The 21485-nt window shown below is 44.9% G+C and overlaps 1 protein-coding gene across 1 annotated transcript; it reads left to right on the forward strand.

Moving 5' to 3' along the window:
* The first annotated feature begins 1291 nt into the window (after positions 1 to 1291).
* On the forward strand, positions 1292 to 20082 carry LOC132207143 (Fc receptor-like protein 3). The gene is made up of 7 exons (XM_059642318.1): positions 1292 to 1526; positions 7428 to 7694; positions 11241 to 11534; positions 12658 to 12801; positions 13553 to 13618; positions 17240 to 17265; positions 19833 to 20082. The coding sequence occupies exons 1-7, from the start codon at positions 1292 to 1294 to the stop codon at positions 19959 to 19961; spliced, it is 1161 nt and encodes a 386-aa protein (XP_059498301.1). The 3' UTR covers positions 19962 to 20082.
* Positions 20083 to 21485: the final 1403 nt, after the last annotated feature.

Here is a 21485-nt window from a genome sequence, read left to right on the forward strand (position 1 = left end):
AACAAACATCTTCTTCATTTCTTTCAACTCCCTCAATGTACTATGAACCTTCACCCCAAGGTCTCTTTGTTTGGCAGCACTCCCAGGATCCTACCATCAAGTGTGTAAGTCTTGCCCTAATTTGCCTCACTAAAATGCAACACCTCACCTTTATTTAAATTAAACTCCATCTGCACTCCTCAGCCCATCCGTGGTCTCACTGTACTCTGAGATAAACATTTTCACTGTATATTTTACCACCAAATTTGGTGTCAACTGCAAACTTAGGAACCATGCTTCTTACATTCACATCCAAATCATTTGTGTAATTGATGAAAAATAGAGGATTTGGCGGCGACCCATGCGGCACACTGCTGATCACAGGCCTTCTGACTGAAACGCAACCCTGCACCACCATCCTGTGTATCCTACCTACAAGCCAGTTTTGTATCCAATTGTCTAGCTCTCCCTGTATTCCATGTGATGTTACCTTGCTAATCAGCCTACCATGTGGAATGTTGGCAAGCACCTTGCTGAAGTTCATTTAGACAATGTCCACCACTCTGCCTTCATCAATCTTCTTTGTCATTCTTCAAAATATTCACTCAAGTTAGTGAGACAAAATTTTCCATGCAGAACACCATGTTGGCAGTCCCTTGTACCTCGGGGATAGTGGACAGGCTTCGGGCAGTCGGGAGGTGTGTCACTCAGTGCAGGATTCCCAGCCTCTGACCCATTCTTGTAGCTTATATGGCAAGTCCAGTTCAGTTTCTGGTCAATGGTAATCCCCGGGATTCTGATAGTTGGTGGAATTCAGTGATGATAATATCATTGAAAGTCAAGGAACGGTAGTTAGATTCTCTCTCAGTGGTAACCACCTGGATGTTGATCGTGGAGGGGTCAGTGGTGGTTCAATGAACATTAAGAGAGTGATGGTAGTCATCCCCAGGATGTCGACAGTGGGGGATTCAGTGTTACACCATTGAATGTTAAGGGGCGAATAGTTAGATTCTCTCTTAGTGATAATCCCCAGGGTGTTGATAATGGGGGAATTCAGTGACGGTAATAGCATTGAATGTCAAGGAATGATAGTGAGATTTTCTATTATTTGAGACGGCCATTGCCTGGCATTTGTGTGGTGCAAATTTTACTTGCCATTTGTCAGCCCTTGCCTGGATATTGGACTGCTTAAGTTGCCAGAGCACCAAGCTGACCATCCTACTGCAGCAAGACGGTTTCAGTTCTTCCCCATGTGAATGTGTTTCTCTATGGATTAGGTTCCTCAACAGAGACTGGAACACCCGTACTAACGATGGAGCCAATGTGGAGGAGATTCTTAACGGGTGACTGGATCATTCTTAGATGTGATGCTGGTCGAGAGCTTCATTCTGTGAGATATAAGTGGTTCGTAAACAACACTATCAAAGAGTTCAGCGAGAAGATTTACACCATTGAGGCTGCTGGAATAGAGCATAATGGGGAATACAGATGCCAAACTTTGACACAAACAACAGCCGACAGTAACAGCATTCTCGTGAGAGTATCCGGTGAGTCATGCCAGTTTTGAATTAGTCAATCTCTTTGTCTCAAGTCGCATCCCTTCAGGCATTTGAGGGGAGTTGTATTAATTCCCAGGAATGGATGGGGGTGGGAAAAGCAAAAAAAGCAGTCTCTGATGAAGGGGCTAGGCCCGAAACATCAGCTTTTGTGCTCCTGAGATGCTGCTTGGCCTGCTGTGTTCATCCAGCTTCACACTTTATTATCTATGATATTGGGATTCTGTTGGGATAGCACCACTGCTGTTGTGATGTGCAAAGTTTGACTGGAATTTGCTGTTATGATTGTCGGTCCACCCCGCCAGCTTTTCACCAAATTCCGCCCCCTCCACCCGAGCTTTGCTGTCAAGTACTGAGCCATATGCCCATGGACTGGGCAGCTTGATCACTTGAGAATTGTTGGTAATGGGATCCGGAAGGGCAAAGATCTGACAAAGATTCCAGGCGGGACTCTTCTGAAGGTGGGGTTGATGGGTTTGATGGACACCGCCTCCTAGATCCAATATCGAGCCCAGATCTGACTGAGACTGAACGACTGTTCCCTCGCAACTCTCACAGTGAAGAGGAGATTTGAACCCACCCTTGGGTCTGTCACTCTGGTTCGCTCAGTTGCTCGTTGGTGATATGACCAGAACACCAACAGAACCCCTTGTATCATGTACAGTTCTTCACACACAGGGGACTGAGTTGGACAATCTCATTGATTGACAGAGCTCCACTCCTTGATCCTATTTTCTATGTTTCAATTCTCCTCATCCAACTCTTCAGCTTTCTACTGAACTGGCTATTTCCTTCTGTTTTTGTCCTTTCAATGTTACAATTCATTCATGTGTTTGTATGTATGACCGTCCTGTGATTTTGAGGGCATGAGTGTTTTTTTAAAAATATTTCACTCAGACTGAAGGGTCTGTTCCTGCGCTGTATGACTCTGTGACCATAAGTCTAATTCATTCTTGTAATCCTTTGTTAAACACCTCCCACTGCGCAGTTTCTCTTCCACAGTGAATGCAGGACATCATAAGATGATTGGTTCTCCTTTTCAAACATTAACGTGATGCATCAAAGACAGAATTGTGGACCTCAGCCATATCTTATTATGCATGTAGCCGGTGCTAACTGGTATCTCGGTAGAGCAGTGACTTGTGACACTGACGTTCTCAAATTCTGGACACATGGGATCAGAATGAGGTCATTCAGCTCATTGTGTCTGCCCCACCATACAATGAGATCGCAGCTGATCTGATCATTTACTTTCCCCCGTAACCCTCGATTCCCCTTGCAGGTTAAAAATCTCAGCCTTGAATATACACAATGACCAAGTCTCGACAGTCCTCTGCAGTGAAGAATTCCACAGATTCGCTCCCCTTGGAGAGAAGAAATTCCTCCTCATCTTCACTGGGCCTGTATTCTAATTTGATGCCGCTTTGATCCCAGACTCTCCCACAAAAGGAGAAAGAGCCTCTGTCCACATTTACCCTGTAATGTCCTTCTCAGGATTTTCAGTAAGTTTGCTTCCCCCCGCCTTCGAAACTTCAATGAGGATAGGCCCAACCTGCTCAACCTCCTCCTCACCAGATAGTCCCTCCATACCCACGACTGAGTGAACCTTCTCTAGATGGCCTTCAAAGCCAGTCGAACCTCCTTTAGACATGAGGCCCAAACTGTACAGTGTCTCCCAGCTGTGGTCTGACTTATGCCTTGTATGATTTTAGCAAAACCTCCCAACATTTATACTCCACTCACTTTGAAAATATGACAAGTCATGTTCCCTATGATGTCCTGAACTTCGATCCTCACTTTTTTTTCTGATATATGGATGAAAACTCCCCAAATCCCTCCATCCCATAGCTTTACACAGTCTTTCTCCATTTAAACAATGTCCAGCTCCTGTGCTCTTTCTGTCAACAGGATACACTACTCCTTAGAGTAAAATTAGACAATATTTTTTTTCTATAGTTTGTACAGTGGACAGTTGTGAGGAAAGGACTCTGTGAAAGCAAAACTCACTGCCCGTTTTGAAAAGTAGTTTCCTTACCCTCATTGGAAGCATTGGTTACACAGCTGCTTGCTGAAGCAGAAGAGAAAGTCATGTTGGATGATGAGGTTGACTGAAAGGGATGTGTCCAAGTAGAGATTTGGCCAGCAGCAAGAAGCTGATTGGTCTGGTTCGTGCTTACGCCCAGTTATTAATTCAAGTCATTTCTTTTTTGACAGCTCCTGAATTGTTTGTGAGGATTGAGACTGAGCCAGAACCTCTGTGGTATGAGCAGACATTGAGGTTGAGTTGTAACTGCACATACCCCATGCCAAATGAATTCATTTACACATTTTATCAGGAAGGTTCTGTTATTGCTGAGTTCCGGACAAGAAATAAAAGTGTTTCTTTTCGAAAGGAGCGGGTTACATTTGAGGATACAGGACGGTATCGATGCCAAATGCAGTTTGTTGATTATCCCAATGGTCCTGTGTACACATCAGCTTCCAGACATGTAGATGTGCGAGGTACGTGTCACTTTAGAACATAGGGGCCAGGAGCAGGAGGAACGCATTCAGTCCCTTGAAAGTCTGCTCCCCCATTTCCATACGACTATGGTTGATCACGTCTCAGCCTCAACTCCATTTTCCAGCCCCCATTCCCGTTAACCCATCTCTGATTAAAAATCTGTCCCCTCCCTCAATTTATTCAGCATCTCAGTATCTCCCATGCACTCTGGGAGGGGTGGGTGAATTCCTACAAATTCATCCACCACCCCTTCCACCCACTTAGAGATGAGGAGGAATGGCTTCTCTCAATTTTCAATCTCCCCCATTCCCATTCTCCTGAAATCCATAGAACCTCAAAAAGTGTGGGAACAGGCCATTCAGCCCACTGAGTCCACAGTGACCCTTCAAAGCGTATCCCACCCAGACTCATCCCCATAACCCTTCATTTCCTATGGCTAACCGAACTTACGTATACCTCCCTGAACACTACAGGTAATTTAACATAGCCAATCCACCCAACTTGCAGATTTTTGGATATGGAAGGAAACTGGAGCACCTGGAGCAAATCTACACAGACAGCTGACTGAGGGGGGAATTGAACTCAAGTCACTGGCACTGTGAGGCAGCAGTGCTAACTGCTGAGCCACCTTGATATCTTGTTCAAGATTGCCCCACATGAGGAAATATCCTCTCCATTTCCTTTGTCAATCCCCCCTTTACTATCTTCTCTCCCTCAATTAGGTCTACTCACATTCTTCTAAACAGCAGACAGGGCAAGACTGCTCAATCTCTCTTCATAATACAAACTCCTCAACTCTGGAATCAATTTCATCATTCTCCTCTGAACTGCCTCCAATGCAACTACACCCCTTCTCAAGTAAGAGGACCAAAAGTCTACGCAGTACTCTGGACGCCAAAACACTAATGCCTTGCAACAACACTCAAATTCTCCTCTGTGCTATTCCTTTAGCAATTGTCAGTTCTGTTCCATGTTGCCTGCTGTCTCTGTGTGCCAGCTTTCTCAGATTCATGCACAAGGACATCCAGACCCCTCTGTACCAGATCACTCTGAAGCTTCTCTCCCACTTGATTAATAATGTGCCTTTCTATTTCTTTGCTCACACTTTTCGATGTCAAATGTTGGCCCCTTCGCTGAACCTATGCATTTCTATTAATTATTTCTGCACAGAAGTCACAGAATCCCTACACTGTGGAAACAGGCCTTTTGGCCCAACAAGTCCACATTGAACCTCAGAGCATCCCACCCAGACCCATCCCCCTGTAAACCACTGAATCTACACATCCCTGAACAGTACAGGCAACTTAGCATTGCCAGTTCATCTAACCTGCACAACTTTGGACTGTGGGAGATAACCAGAGCAGCCGGAGGAAACCCACGCAGACGCAGGGAGAACGTGTAAATTCCACACAGACAGTCACCCAGGGCTGCAATTGAACCTGGGTCACTGGCACTGTGAGGTAGCAATGCTAACCATTGAGCCACTGTGCCACATAGCTCATTGTAGCTTAGTTTCCCAACTATTCTAGTGTCATCTTCTATCCCTCCATGCAAACCATAAATATACATTGCGAATAGCTGGGGACAAGGACTTAACCCTGTGGGTTCCCACTCATTATAGCTTGCCAAGCAAAAAAACAGATCCATTTATCCTGATTCTCTGTTGTCTGTTGACTCATCAGTCCTCTATCCAAACGAACGTAGTACTACATGGATGGGATTTTAGAAGTTGGAATTTGATTGATTTAATTCTCGTTAAATCAAGAGGGAATTGAATTTCAGAAACCAAAAAGATAACATTGATTGATTGGCGTTAATAAGGCAGTAATTGTGCAGTTTATGAGAACTGATAACATCATTGTGCTGGATCTGATATCTGTTGCTGACTGTAATGTTTCCAGTTTTACCCTCCCACCCAGGTTAAACTGCCCCTATGTTGACTTGAAACGATTGCTGATGTTGAACCCTCAGCATCTCCCAGCCCCTGATACTCCCAGTACTGATATCAGGCTGACTGGTTTATAATTCACAGTTTTGCTTCCACCACCATTTTTAAATAGTAAGGTTACATCAGCTACCCTATAATGTGTCAGAACTGTTTCAGAGTCTGTAGGATCTTGGAACATGGTCGCTGATGCATCCATTAATTCTAAGGCAAGTTACTTAAACACACTGGGATGTAGGTTGTCAGTTCCTGGGGATTTACCAACCTTCAATCGCATCAATTTGCCCAGCAATATTTCTTTACTTCTTCCATCTCACCAGTCTCTTTGATTGCCATCATTTCCAGTAAATTTTTCATACTCTCCTGTGTGAAGACATAATTGAAGTATGAATTTATTTTGTCAGCCATTTCTTTGTTCCCCATTATAAAGTCCCTTGTTTCTGACTGTAAGAGACTTACATTAGTTTTCACCAAACTTCTTTTTACACACTTGCAGAAGTTTTCACAGTCAGTTCTTCTGTTCCCTGCAAACTTACACTCATACTCTAGTTTACCTTTCTCAATGCATCGCTTAGATCTCTCTTGCTGCCATCTAAACTGTTCCCAATTCTTGGGGGTATTATTTATTTTTCTTGCCAATTTTTATGCCTTTTTTGCAGTAAGTGCTATCTTCAACTTCCTTTGGAAGCCAGGGTTTGGCCAGTGTTCTCTTTGCACTCTTGAGTCAGGTTGTAAGAAATAATTTCTGTAGCTCATCTATTTGTCATTGAATGTTCGGCACTGCCTACCCACTCTTGTTCCTTTCAGTGGCATTTTCCAATCCATCGCAGTCAACTCGCACTTCAAACATTGCAGTTTTCCACATGAAGATTCAGGAATCTCGTCCCAGAAACACACTCACGTTCTGATTGCTCATCCCAAGCAGTCTCTCAGGACTGCACTTCCAATCATTCCAACAAAATCTAAATGCAGCAAACATTTGCTGATGCATAAAGCCATTTAGTCTCCATCCAGGCTTCCAAACTCTTTTTAGAAGGAATGGTGTCAGAAATACTTGCGTGTTAATGATTAACATCACGTGCAGAGATGAAAATAGACAGTTAATTGCTCCTGAAATATCTCCACAGAGGCTAGTATCCAGTCACCAAGTCACCCTTTAATTACACTTGTACAGTACATGACACTGACTGAGGCAACTCAGAGCTGGCTTCTAAAGTGAGCAGAAACTCTGACACAATCCTTTATGCCTTTCAGCCAGGACTCGGCTCAGACAAGGTAAACAGCCCCAATCAGGGAGCTTAGATTCTATGAGGTCCATGCAGCTGAACTTGTTACACTTAGTACAGCTGTGAAGCAGATATCCAAGCAACAAACATTGAAAATGGTGAAGCAAAATTATATGGTTTTTGTCACAAAAAAAAATTAACCGTTCTGTCAATTTCAGAAAGTCCAGTGATACTGCAGGTGGATCCCAGACTGCAGAGAGATGGTGATCCCATCACACTGAATTGTCGGTGTACCCAGGACCATGTGTGTGGGACAGGACAAATTTACTTCTACAGAAATGAGACCCTCCTGAACTCTGATTCCATGCCTCACAACGTCCATCGTATCCACCGAGCAACCCTAATAGATTCAGGGTGGTACCGCTGTGCGATTTTCCAGAACCTTTCAGAATTCCTGTCCCTCTGGATGGAAGTCACTGTCCAGAGTGAGTCAACCAAGGGGCCAGGGTGTGGTGAGGGGGTGGTGGGTGTGTTGGGGATGTGGGAGGAGGCTGACACAGGATAGAAACCAAGTTTCACTGCGCTGATCTGGCCAAAAATTAAAACGGCGCCTTTTGGTTGGCATCTTGAAACTGATCAGGACATTTTGCAAGGGGGAGCAGTTCAATATTGGCAATGGAAAAGAAGAGATGGATTGGGACTCTGGTCGTCATGGAGAGTGCACCAGTCGATGACAATTAGTCAGAAATGCATCTGCCAGTTTAACAGACGTCAAATGTCATCTTGTATTGCTGTTGGAACAGCCCCAGTTTTTCAGTCGACATTTAGCTGCTGGGACTGAGGAGGGTTAAATCCATGAGGAGGGTTCTGTAATTGGTAGATCACCAACATTCATCTCTGCTCTGATCCCGAGACCAGTTTCTTCCTGGAGCTCATTTGGTTGTGAGTGGCCTCTTTCTGTGTAATTTGGCCTGACTCTGTGCAAGTGTTTTGCATGTGCACGATGCATGTAACCTGATTGTCCTCCAAGTGTGAAGATCATAAAATGTGGGAGTGGGAATAGGCCATTCAGCCCGTCGAGTCCACTCCACACTTCAATGGGAGCGTGTCTGATCTGATCATCCTCAACTCCACTTTCCTGCCTTCCCCCCACCTCATCCCCCATCACCCTCAATTCCCCTTCCTGATTAAATCCCCATCTCTGCTTGAATATACTAAATGGCCCAGCCTTGACAGCCCTCTGTGGTAAATTATTCTGCAGATTAGCTCCCCTCAGTGAAAATAATTTCCTCCTCATCCCCAACTTCAATAGGAAGCTCCCCTTATTCTGAGATGATGCCCCTCTGGTCATACACTCTCCCACACAAAAGGAAACAACTTCTGTCTTCATCTCCCCTGTCAGGTTCCTGTAATAATCTTCAATAAGGTCACCTCTAATTCTTCTAAACACCAATGAGGACAGGCCGTACCTACTCAACCTCTCCCTCAAAAGACAATCTCTCCGTATCTGGGATCAGCCGAGTGAACCTTCTCTGGGCTGCCTCCACTGCCCAGGCTATCTTTGTTCAGACATGGGAACCCAGAACTGTTCTCAGGAGTCCAAATTCGATAAATACGAGATAAAAGTGAAGTGTTGTATTTTGGTGATGCAAATCAGGGCAGAGCTTATATATTTAATGCAAGCATCTTGGGGAATATTGTTGAATAAAGGGACATAGAGGATGCAGGTTCATAGTTCCTTGAAAGGTGAGTTGCAGGTAGACAGGATTCTGACAAAGGTGTTCAGTACACTTGCCTTCATTGGTCAGTGCAATGTGTATCAGGGTTGCGATTTCACATTGCAGCTGTACAAGACATTGATAAAGCCATTTTAGGAATATAGCATTGAATTCTGGTCTCCTTGCTAGGAACGATGTCCTTCAGCTGGAAAAGGTTTTGAAAAGATTTACAAGAATGTTGCTGGGGCTGTCGGGTTTGAGGGAGACGGAAAGGCTGAATAGGCTGGAGCTGATATCCCTGGAGCGTCGAGGGCTGAGGTTTATGAAGGATAGAAGTTTAGAAAATCATGTGGGGCATGGATCAGGTGAATAGCCAAGGTCTTCGCCAGTGTAGGGGTGTCCATAACTAGATGGCATTGGTTTAAGGTGAGAGGGGACAAGTTTAAAGGGGACCTAAGGGACAATGCTTTTCACACAGAGAGTGGTGCTTGCATGGAATGAGCTGCCAGAGGAAGTCATAGAGATGGGTACAATCACAACATTTAAAAGGCATCTGAATAGGTACATGAATGGGAAAGGCTCAGAAGGATATGATTCCAAATGCTGGCAAATAGGACAAGATTAATTTAGGATATCTGGTCAACATGCATGAGTTGGAATGAGGGGTCTGTTTCCATGCTGTACATCTGTGCAACTGTACCGTTTAGCTCCGTCTGCTATTCCTCAGATACTGAAGCAACCTGCGTGCAAATGTAGCAGGTTCTGGATAATATCCAGGCTTATGCTGACAAGTGGCAAGTAAAATCTGCACCACACAAATAAGAAAGACTCTAATCATAATCTCTTGATGTTCAGTTGTATTACCATCACTGAATCCCCTCATTATTCGCATCCTGGGGATACCATTGAGAGAAAATCTAACTATCACCTCTGAATATTTAATGGTATTACTATCACTGAATTCCCCCACTACCAACATCCTGGGGACTGTCATTGACCAAAAACTGAACTGGATTCATCATTTCAATACTGTGGCTGCAAGAGCAGACCAGAGGCGAAGAATACTGCAGCGAGTAACTCACCTCCAGATTCCCTCCAAAGCCTGTCCACCCTCGACAAGGCACGAGTCGGGAGTGTGATGCAATATTCCCCACTTGGCTGGATGAGTACAACTCCAACAGCACTCGAGAGGCTCAACACGATCCAGGACAAAGCAGCTGCCACTTGATTGGCACCACATCCACTTCCTCCACCATCAATGGTCAGCCGCAGCAGAGTGTACCATCTATGAGACTACTGCAGAAATTCATCAAAGATCCGAAGACAGCACTTTCCAAACCCATGATCACATCATCTAGAAGGAAAGGGAGGCAGATATAGGGCAAGACCAACCCCTGCACGTTCCCCTCCAAGCCACTCACCATCCTGACTTAGAAATATATCGGCCATTCCTTCAGTGTCACTGTGTCAAAGTCCTGGAATTCCCTTCCTCATGGCGTTTGTGCCCAATATTGCACATGGACTGCAGTGGTTCAAGAAGACAGCTCACTATCACTTTCTCAAGGGGAAAACTAGGGACAAAGTTGATTAATATCGGGCCTCGCCAATCATATCCATGTCTCATAAGTAGAAAATAAAGTGAATTCAGTAAGGGACAAAGAGTTCAAGTGAGGTTGACTTGAAATCTGTTAAGTGTGTTAATTGTTGTTTCAAGTTTTCAGTCCCAGTAAGGTTGATCAACATTTGTTATCTTTATTATTGTAAGGTCAAAGAAAACAAAATTATTATAAGTAAATGCACATCAGATATTATCAACCTAAATGAAGTAAATTAAGTTAAGACAGCACAGATCAGTCATGTGTATTGCATGTTTTAATATGTGGGAAATCATGGATGTTACAGGTGACCAGCATATGATTCCTTCCATCATAGCATCACAGAAAATAGGAGCAGGAGTAGGGGACATTCGGCCCTTTGAAGCCTGCTTCACCATTCAATCCGATCATGGGTGATCATCAGTCTCAGTGCTCTGGTTCCCCTTTCCCCCCCATACCCTTTGATCCCTTTAGCCTTAAGAACGAGCCCTGATGAAAATAGGATTAGAAAAGCAAGGTGCTTGTTTTTGACAGGCAAGCCATTTTGGGTGAACGGGCCTGTTTCTGTCCTGAAAACTCAGTAACTATATCTGATTCTGCACCTTCACCACTGGGGATCTGTCCCTGAAAAGTCATGTCCGTGTGCAGTATGTGATGGGATCCTCTCTTTTGCTGCTGGGGATTTAATTGATGCCTGAATTTTCTCTCTCCTCCCCAGTCCCTGTGAGCTGCCCATCCATCAGCTCAGATCTGAAGGAGCCCGCTGTGTCCATCGGTGACCACTTTCCCATCCGGTGTACGTCTGAAAATGGGACACTGCCTATAAACCTCATGCTTTACCACGACCACCACCCCCACCCCCTGAGGAACACAACAGTCGTTGACTCCAGGACAGCCACCTTCCATGTCACCGTGCCACCTGATGGGGAGGGCGCTGCGTACTCCTGTGGTGCTGCCAATGCCGTTGCCCACGTTATCAACTGCAGTGAGCCGCTCGTCCTCACTGTGTCAGGTATGGATCAAAATGGAAGGAGCCATCAGTTGTAGATTGCCGTGTTATCTGAGGGGACATGGTATGCTGGTTCGGTGCATTAGCTACAGGAAATGTAGCATTTTCGGGATGGGGTAGGGGGATGGGGATGGGCTTTGGTGGGATGCATTGACACTGTAGGATTCTATAATTTTATGATATCCTGTGGACCAAAGGTGGGGCACTGACGCAGGAGTACAGTTGCACTCTCCTATTTTGTATTGTCTTTCAACATTCTTCCCACCAAAGTGCATCAGTTCACACAGCATGGAACTGGACCTGCCACCAATCTGCCCACGCCACCAATTTGTCAATGTCCTTTCGGAGTTTCACATGGTCTTCCTCAAGTTTACAGTTCTCCATGTTTAGTTTCATTTGCACACTTGGAACTAGCCCCCCAGAACAGCAAGATCCAGTTTGTTAACATATTGAGTGAAGTAAGAGCCCGAAAGCCATTCCCGGGGGAGTTCCACTAGAAGCTTTTCTCCATCCTGAAAAATATCCATCGACTGTCACTCTCGGTGTCCTGCCACTTGGTCACTTTCGAGTCCATATTTGTACTGTCTTTAGAATATAAATTGCTGCTATTAGCAGGGGGAAGCTTATACCGTAAATGCAGGCAGGATGTTCCTGATGACTCGGGGGAAGAGTCCGGAACCAGAGGCTCTCAGGCTAAAGGAGATGGGATAGGATTGAGATGAGGAGAAAGGTGAGAGTGGGGAAGTGTGGAATTCTCTACCACAGAAAGCCAAAGAACATTTGTCTGTGCAGATTTATAACAAATGAGGAGGAATTCACTCCCCCAGAGAGAGTGTGTGGTGGGTGCCGGACACTGAATAAATTTAAGGCAAAGGCAGATTTTTAATCGTTAAAGGGAGTGAGGACGGGGAAGTGGAGTGAAAGCAGAGATGAGATCAGTCACAGTTGTATTGAATGAGAGGGGTTGAATGTCCTACTCCTGCTCCTAGCCCTTACGTATCTGGCCTCCATAGCATCCTCCACCAATTCAATGGGATCGCTTCCCTGCTTTCTCACCTGAAGTATTACATTTAGTGACTTTGTGACAATCAGAGTGATCTTTGGTTTTCCCAATTCTATGTTCCAGGTCCCTCTGGGAAATTTGCTCTGCAGGTCGGAGGTTCTGCTGTTGCTGCCGTTCTCCTCATTGTTTTCCTGCTTCTGTTTGCTGTCTGCAAACTCCATCATAAAGAGAGACATCAGGACACCTCTGGTTCCCAATCCAGGAGAGGTCAGTTTGTGACCGTGTGCCTGAGGGACAATGAATGTGTTTCCTTGCACAGGTTCTGATAAAAGTAGGGATCGGTGCTGGGTCTGCTGTTTGGCATTTATATAAATGATTTGGATGAGAATTTAGGAAGCACAGTTCATACATTTGCACCAAAATTGGTAGTATGGTCAAGACTGAAGAAGGTTATTTCAGATTATCAAGAAGATCTTGAGTAATTGGGTTAATGGACTAAAGAGTGGCAGATGGAGTTTAATTTGGATAAAAGTGATGTATGGCATTTTGGTAAAACAAACGAAGGCAGGGCTCATACAGTTAATGGTGGGGACCTGGGGAGTGTTGTTGAACAGAGAGACCGAGAGGTTCAGTTACACAGTTTTGTGAAAATTACATCACAGGTAGAAAGGGTGGTTAAGGAGATGTTTGGTGTGCTTGCCTTCATTGTTCAAAGCATTGATTCTGATACCTTTCCACATCTCACTCCTTAGTTCCGATGGAGATTCACACCGGATCTGAAACGTTAACTGTTTCTCTCTCTCTCTCTCTCTCTCTCTGCAGATGCTGCCGAACCTGCTGTGTTTCTCCAGAACTTTCTGTCTTTGTTAGCTGTGACATTGACAGTTTTTTTCTCTCTCTCTTTCTGTTTCCACAGATGCTGTTGAATTTCTCCAGCACTTTGTGTTTATAACATGTCATGTTAACGCTCTGTCTCTCTCTCTCTCTTGGAATCTTATAAAGTGTGTTCTTGTTTCAGACACCAGCAGCCCCAATCATGATGAAATTGTGTACTCTGTTGTCCAAGCAAAGAAGAAAGAAGGAGGTAACATGTTTCTAAATAACTTTGCATCACTGTGTCAGAAAGGAAACACAAGGCTCTGTGATAACATCTTATGGGAATAGGGTCCATGTGACTGTAGGAGCAGAACAAGGCCATTCAACCCATCTCCTGTGTTCCACCAGTCAACAAGATTGCAGCTGATCTAATCATCCTCAACTCCACTTCCTCCCCTATATCTCTCTCAATTAAAAATCGCAGCCTTGAATATACTTCATGACTCAGCCTTGACAGGTCTGTGTAGTAAAGAATTCCACAGATTTTCTTCCCTTGGAGTGAAGAAATTCCTCCTCATATCTGTCTTCAGTGGGCGGCCTCCCTTATTCAGAGACGATGCATCTGGTCCCAGACTCTCCGACACAAAGGGAAACAACCTCTCTCCGCATTTCTCCTGCCAAGTACTTCCAAGAATCTTCAATCTTCTAAACTCCAATGAGTACAGGCCCAACCTATTCAACCTCACCCTCAAACAGTCCCTCCATCCCTGGGATCAGATCTTCTCCAACTGCCTCCAATGCCCAGTTTATCTTTCCTCAGATACGGGGCCCCAAAACCATATCACAGCTATTGTCTGACTAGTGCCTTGTAGAGTTTTAGCAGAAATATCCCCACTTTTATACTCCACTGCCTTTGAATTAAAGGCCAGCTTTTCATTTGCCTTCCATTTGCACATCCATGGGAAGTACTGAGGCATTGACAATTTTCTGAGAAAGGCTGTGGAAGTCCGAAGCACACACGGACTTGGGAATTCTAGTTCAGGATTCTCTTCAGGTTATCAGGCAGATTCAATTGGCAGTTAGGAAGGTAAATGCAATGTTTGCATTCATTTCAAGAGGGTGAGAATACAATAGCAAAGATGTACTGCTCGTGTCTTATAAAGGCTCTGGTCAGACTACCTTTGGAATATTGTGAGCAGTTTTGGGCTCTGTATCCAAGGAAGAATGAGCTGGCATCAAAGGATGTCCAGAGTAGGTTTACAAGAATGATCCCAGGGATAAAGGGCATGTCATATGAGAAGCGGTTGAGGACGATGGGTCTGTAATTGATGAAGTGTAGAAGGATGAGGGATGATCTGTTGAAAACTTTAAGAATGCTGGGATGCCTGAGTAGAGTGGACATGGAGAAGATGTTTCCCAGAGTAGGAGAGTAGGACCTATGGGCACAGCCTCGGTGTGAAGAGACGACCCTTTAGAACTGAGATGAGGAAGAATTTCTTCAGCCAGAGGGTGTTGAATCTGTGAAACGCACTGCCACAGAGGGCTGTGGAGACCAAGTCATCAAGTGTTTTTAATACAGAGATCGATATGTTCTGATTAATAACGGGATCAAGGGTTATGGGGAGATGGCAGCAGGATGTGGTCGAGAAAGATATCAACCATGACTGAATGACAAAGCAGACTCCTATGGGCCAAATTCTGCTCCGATACCTTATGGTCTGTGATCATACCCCGTGAATTTAAATGCTAGCTTTTGGCGATTCACACATGAGGACTGTCAAATCCCTCAATCCCACAGCTTTTGCAGTCTTTCTCCATTTAAATAATCTTTAACTCCTCTGTTTTTCTTCTATCACATTGTATTTCCCCACGTAATATTCATCAACTAAGTTTTTGCACCTTCACTTAACCGCATCTATGTCCCTCTTGGTACACTCACCACTTGCTTCCCATCGGTTTTTGCATCACCTGTAAACTTGGTATCGCCTTACGAACAGTGAGTGTGAATCCATGATCATGTGCCTCTGAACAAAAACCATCTGGGTTCACTAGCATCCTTCAGGGAGGGAAATCTGCTGTTCTTACCTAATCTAGCCCGACACATGACTCCAGACCCACAACGATGTGGTTGACATCTGACTGCCCACTGGGACAATTAGGGATGGAGGCAATAAATGTTGGGTCCAGTCCATGATGCCCACATCCCACAAAAGTAAACTAGTATTGGCTCAGTGCACATCCAAGCAGAATCAGGTCATTCAGCCCATTGATTCTGCTCTGCCATTCAATATGATATGGGATTCCTTAGCCAACCTTGTCCAAATTAGTCTTGTTTTCCTTCATCTCTCTCTCACTCATCCAATGAGCTTGAACTCCAACATTCCCTTAATCTGTGCTCTATTCCTTCAGTGTGATAACGTAGTCTGACACTTCTCCACCAAGCACAGGGGCTTTCTCAACCACTCCCCCTTACTCCCACAGGGATATCTCGACTCAAATGTCTCATCCATCAGATGGTGTGCGTATGTCAGAACTGACTGAAACCAACTTCTGTCTGCACTGCTTCATGGAAGTGTATTCCCCTTGGGCTTTTCCTCCTGTATCCTTGTGCACCCATTTCTATCCAACTCTGCATCCACTATCCCTTCTCCATTGAACCTGCCTCCACAACATTCCCAGGCAGTACACACTACACCCTAACTACTAGCTGGGTGAAAAGGTTTATTCATCACATCTGTCCCCCACCGCACTCTGTTTCCACATCACTGTAAATCTATACACCTTCTCCCTCTTTTCCACATGGGAACAGCTTTTCCCTCTCAACTCTGTCCAGCCCCTGCTCACGATTTTGAAAACCTCCCTCTCTCTCTGCCTTCTCTTCTCCCAGGCAGAACAGTCCCCGATTGCTGGACTTTCTCATCCCTGGAACCTGGTTCTTCTGAATCAATCACACAAGCCAGCCTTTTATCCACTGACTCCATCTATACTTCCCACTGCCTCAGGAAAGCAGCCAACATAATCGAAGACCCCCGACTGTACCAGTTATATTCTTTTGCAGCCTCTTCCGTTGAGCAGAAGATCCCGAAGTTTGAAAATGCCTACCAACAGATTCCAGAACAGCTTCTTCCCCATTGTTATCAGGCTTTTGAACGGACCTCTCAAACGTTAAAGTTGTCTGTCTCTCTCCTGTTTCTGTTCTGTGACTGTAACACTGGATTCTGCGATTGTAGGAACTGCAGATGGTGGAGAATCTCAGAAAACAATGTGTCGAGCTGGATGAACACAACAGGCCAAGTAGCATCAGAAGAGCAGAAAGGCTGATATTTCAGGGTCTAGGCCCGAAACGCAGCCTTCCTGCTCCTCTGGTGCTGCTTGGCCTGCTGTGTTCAGCCAGCTTTACACCTTCTTATCTCTACACTAGATTCTGCACTTGGTTCTGCTGCCCTGATGCAGTTTGTACTGTACTACCTGCCTACAGAGCACATAAAACAAGACTTTTCACTGCATCTCTGTTCATGTGACAACAGTAAATCAAATCAAAAAGTGCTTCGGTGCACATTCTCTCTCTCTCTCTCTCGGATGCGTTCGTATCTTTCCTGTAATGTGGCACCCAGACTGCAGGCAACGCTCCAGCTGATGCCTCGTAAGTGTTTTGTAAAACTTCAGCCTTCTCTTCCTGCTGCTGGGCTCCACGCCCCTATTAATAAAGCCAAGGGCACTGTGTGCTTTCGTAACTGAGCTGTCCCCTTGTCCTGTCACCCCCAGCCTTGTCTGCTCCTGCACCCGCTTTTCTTAAGCGACACACACCACAGTTAATGCCGAGAGAGACGGTAAATGAAATGTTGAGCCATATTGTGCACTTAAACCTTTTTTTGGTTATTCCTTCCAGGCTCCGTCAGGACAAGAAGAGAACCAGTAAGTTTTTATTGTTTCAGAGACCTTTACAGGACAAGGAGGGGTGCCAGTCAGCAAAGATCTGTAAGGAACATTGCCCTCATCTTTGACCTTAGAAGGCTATGGCAATGCAGTTGTACATCTAAATACTTCTTCAATGTGATGAGGGTTTCTGCCTGTCCCACTTTTACAGGCAGCGAGTTCCAGATTCCCCACCATCCTCTGGATGAACGATATTCTACTCAAGGTTCTTTTTAGCTTTATATCCATGATGCCTGCTTACCCATCCCTCTACGTGTTGGAAATATGCCTTGCAACTATGTCTCTCACAGTCTAATATAGCTCTACCAGGTCCCCCCTCAACCTTCTCTGCTCCCATCTGACCTTATCCATCCTTTTGTTCTGCCTGAAATGTCCCATCCCAGGCAACATCCTGGTCAGTCTCCTCTGCACCCTGCCCAATGCAAACACATCCTTCCTACGGTGCTCCAGCTGTGGCCTCACCAAAGTCCTGTCCAGCTCCAACATCACCTACCCACTGTTATAATCTATGCCTGTACTAATAAAGGCAAATATCCTGAATGCCTTCTTAACTACTTAACTATCTTCTGGGAAATGTGGACTAGCACCCCGAGAATTTCACTACTGTAGGATCTTATGACATTTTGTCTACATCTTTGACTTGTTATCCCTGCCAAAGTGCATTAAAACTATCAGAGGTAGGCCATTTAGCACTTAATGTCTGCATCCCCTGTTCACTAAGATCACAGCTGATCTTATAATCCTCAACTTCACTTTCTGCCCCATAACCCTCGATTGCCCTTCCTAATTGAAAATCTCAGCCTTGAATATACTTCACAGCCCAGCCTTGACAACCGTCTGCAGTCAAGACTTCTACAGATTCACTCCTCTCAGAAAGAAGAAATTCCTCCTCACCTCCATCTTGATTGGCCACCCCATGCCACCCCCCCCCCCCGCCTTTATTCTGAGAAGATGCCCCTCTGGTCCCAGAATCTTCCACAGAAGGGGAAACAACCTTTCTCTACATCTCCCCATATCATCCAGAATTCTTCAATTATTTCTTCTGGTACTTCTAAACTCCAATGAAGGCAGGCTTGAACTACTCAAACTCTCCTTCATCGAACAGGCTCTCCATACCTAGGATCAGCTGAGTGAACCTTCTCTGAGCTGCCCCCATGCCCAGTCTATCTCTCCTCAGATATGGGGCCCCAAAACTGTGTTCCAACTGTGGTCTCACTCATGCTTTGTGAGGTTTACACAAAGCCTTCCATCTTTTATATCACATTCCCTTCAAAATAAAGACTATTATGACCCGCTGAACTTGGACTCTTGCTTTTTGTGATTCATGGACAAGGAATCCCAATCCCTCAGGCCCGTAGCTTTCCATAGTCTTTCTCTATTTAAATAAGAAGTAATTATATTAATTTCACCAATGTCTCGTGTATTGGGTAATCATTACAATGGGCCTGATCAAGTGAACCATGTCGTAAACACCCAACTAGCTCTCTGATCTTGGGGATGGTGGTCATCACTGAATGGTATCATCACGATTAATCTGGAGACCCAGGTTCAAATCCTGCCATGGCAAAGGGTGGAATTTGAATTAATCAAAGTCATGAATTCGGTGTCTAATGATGGCCATCACCAGAGGAGAACCACATCTGGATCACTAATGTCCTTTTGGGAAAGAAATCTGTCATTTTTACCTGGCCTTGCCTACATGTGACTCCATACCCCACAGCAAAGTGTTAGACTCCTAACTGTACTCTGGGCAATTAGGAATTGGCAAAAAATGTTGTCCTCATGAGTGGCACCCACATCGATGAATAGATATTTTTAAAAAATGAATGTCCTTGACAGAAGGCAATCTGTACCCAGTCTGGTTTTCCATGTGAACCCAGGCTCATAGTAGAGTAGTTCGCTCTCAAAATGAGAATGTAATCCTAAATGGTTCATTCTTGCTCATTCTTTTTTTTAAACTTAATGACTTCCTTCCTCACTTTCCCAGACTGATTCCTGAAATAAGAAGACTGACGAATGAGGACAGACTAAATCAATTAGGATTATATTCACTGGAGTTGAGAAGAATGGGGTGGAGGGATCTCATAGCAACCTGTACAATTCTGAGACAGTAAAGCCAGGAGGATGTTCCCAATGATGGAGTAGGGGTGGAGGTGGAGGTGGGGTTGGAGTTGGGGGTGGGGTTGTCTTGAACCAAGGGGTGATGGTCTGAAGGAGATGGTTGAGGCTGAGATGGGGAGAAAAGTCTTCACCCAGAGAGTGAGGAATCTCTGGATTTCTCTACCACAGAAGTGGCCATGGCCAGAACACTGAATATTGTTCAGGAGGAGTTGGATAGAGCTCTTAGCTGGCTTAAGGAAGAAAGTGGAGAAAAGGGGACTGAATTGAATGATCCCACTGAATGGACAGAGCAGGCTGGAAGGGGTGAATGGCCTACTCCTGCTCCTATATGCTCTGTCCTTCAACCCCTTTGTTCAAGGGAAGTTAGAAAAATGGTCAGAAAGTGCAATAAACCTTGGATTAAGACAATGTCTGTTCCCTTGCAGCAGGAGTCTGACAGTCGTGTGACTTATGCGTCATTAATGTACCTTGAAACACCAAAGGTCCGAGAGGCAAGTGCCAGAGGGGAGGAAGAAAATGGCTCGTCCATCTACCAGAACTTTCAGAGGAGGTAGTCACAGAGATCTGCTGCCCCTGCTGATGAGGAAGAGAAGTTCCTTCTGGTGGCAGGCAGGGGTCTGTTCATTTGTCATCTTCAACTGAAGAATGGACCAAATCAACATGGGAACTTCACATCAGAGAAATGTCACCTGGTTGTTCTGTCATTCTAGAATGCAGTTAGTTTCCCAAATGCTGTGCACATATCCCTAACCCTCAGTAGCCGTAGATGAACAGGATGTCTTCTGCCCAAAGCTATGGTTTAACATCTTCACCCAATTCTAAATCCTCATGTTTGGGAGCCACGTAACAATGGACTGCTGCCTCATATAGAGTCATGCAGCACAGAAACTGACCCTTTGATCCAACTTGTCCATGCCAACCAAACTTCCCAAACTGAGCTCACCCCTCCTGCCTGTGCTTGGCTCATATCCCTCCAAACATTTCTTATTCATTCATTTAGCCAAGTGTCCTTTAAACATTGTAAGTGTACCCGCATCCATCACTTCCTCTGGAAGTTCATTCCATACTTAAACAAGTCTGGAAAAAAGTAGCCCTCATGTCTTTTTTAATATCTGTCTCTTCTCACCTCAAAAGAATGCTCTCTTGTCTTAAAATTCCCCACCCTATAAGATTTTATAAACCTCTATAACCTCTCAATCTTCAAATTGTGCAAATAGTTGCTGCCTCTCTTTATAACTCAATTCCTCCATTCCCTGTAATACACTTGTCAATCTTTTCTGCACCCTTCTCAGTTTAATAATATCCTTCCTATAACAGGGCAACCAGAACCGCACACAATACTCCAGAACGGGACCTGATCACACATACCCTAGAAGTTAGTGTAAAGGGAGGGAAGTGATGGTTGAGCCCCTTGCTGAGATACTTGTGTCATTGATAGCCACAGGTGAGGTGCCAGAAGACTGGATTTTGGATAAAGTGGTGCCACCATTCAAGAAAAGTGGTTAAAAAAAAGCATGGGAACTATTGACCAGTGAGCCTGACATCAGTGTTGGACAAGTTGTTGTAGGGAATCCTAAGGGACAGGATTTACATGTATTTGGAAAGACAAGGACTGATTAGGGATAGTCAATGTGGCTTTGTCCTTGGGAAATCATGTGGTACTAACTTAATTGAGTCTTTTGAAGATGTAACGAAGAGGATTGATGAAGACAGAGCAGTGGATGTGATCTATATGGATTTCTGTAAGGCATTTGACAAGGTTCCTCACAGTCGACTTGTCAGCAAGGTTACATCACATGGAATACGGGGAAAACTAGCCATATGGATGCAGAACTGGCTCGAAGGTAGGAGATAGAGGGTGGCAGTGGAGGGTTGCTTTTCAGACTGCAGGCCTGTGACCAGTGATGTGTCACAAGAATTGGTGCTGGTTCCATTTTTGCCATTTGTATAAAATGTTTGGATGCGAACATTTGGTTAGTAACTTTGCAGATGACACTAACGTTGGTGATGTGGTAGACGGCCAAGAAGATTACTGCTGAGTGCAGTGGGACCTTGGTCGGATGGGCTGAGGAGTGGTA

The sequence above is a fragment of the Stegostoma tigrinum genome, chromosome 44 (assembly GCF_030684315.1).
Source record: "Stegostoma tigrinum isolate sSteTig4 chromosome 44, sSteTig4.hap1, whole genome shotgun sequence".
In the NCBI taxonomy this organism is placed as follows: domain Eukaryota; kingdom Metazoa; phylum Chordata; class Chondrichthyes; order Orectolobiformes; family Stegostomatidae; genus Stegostoma; species Stegostoma tigrinum.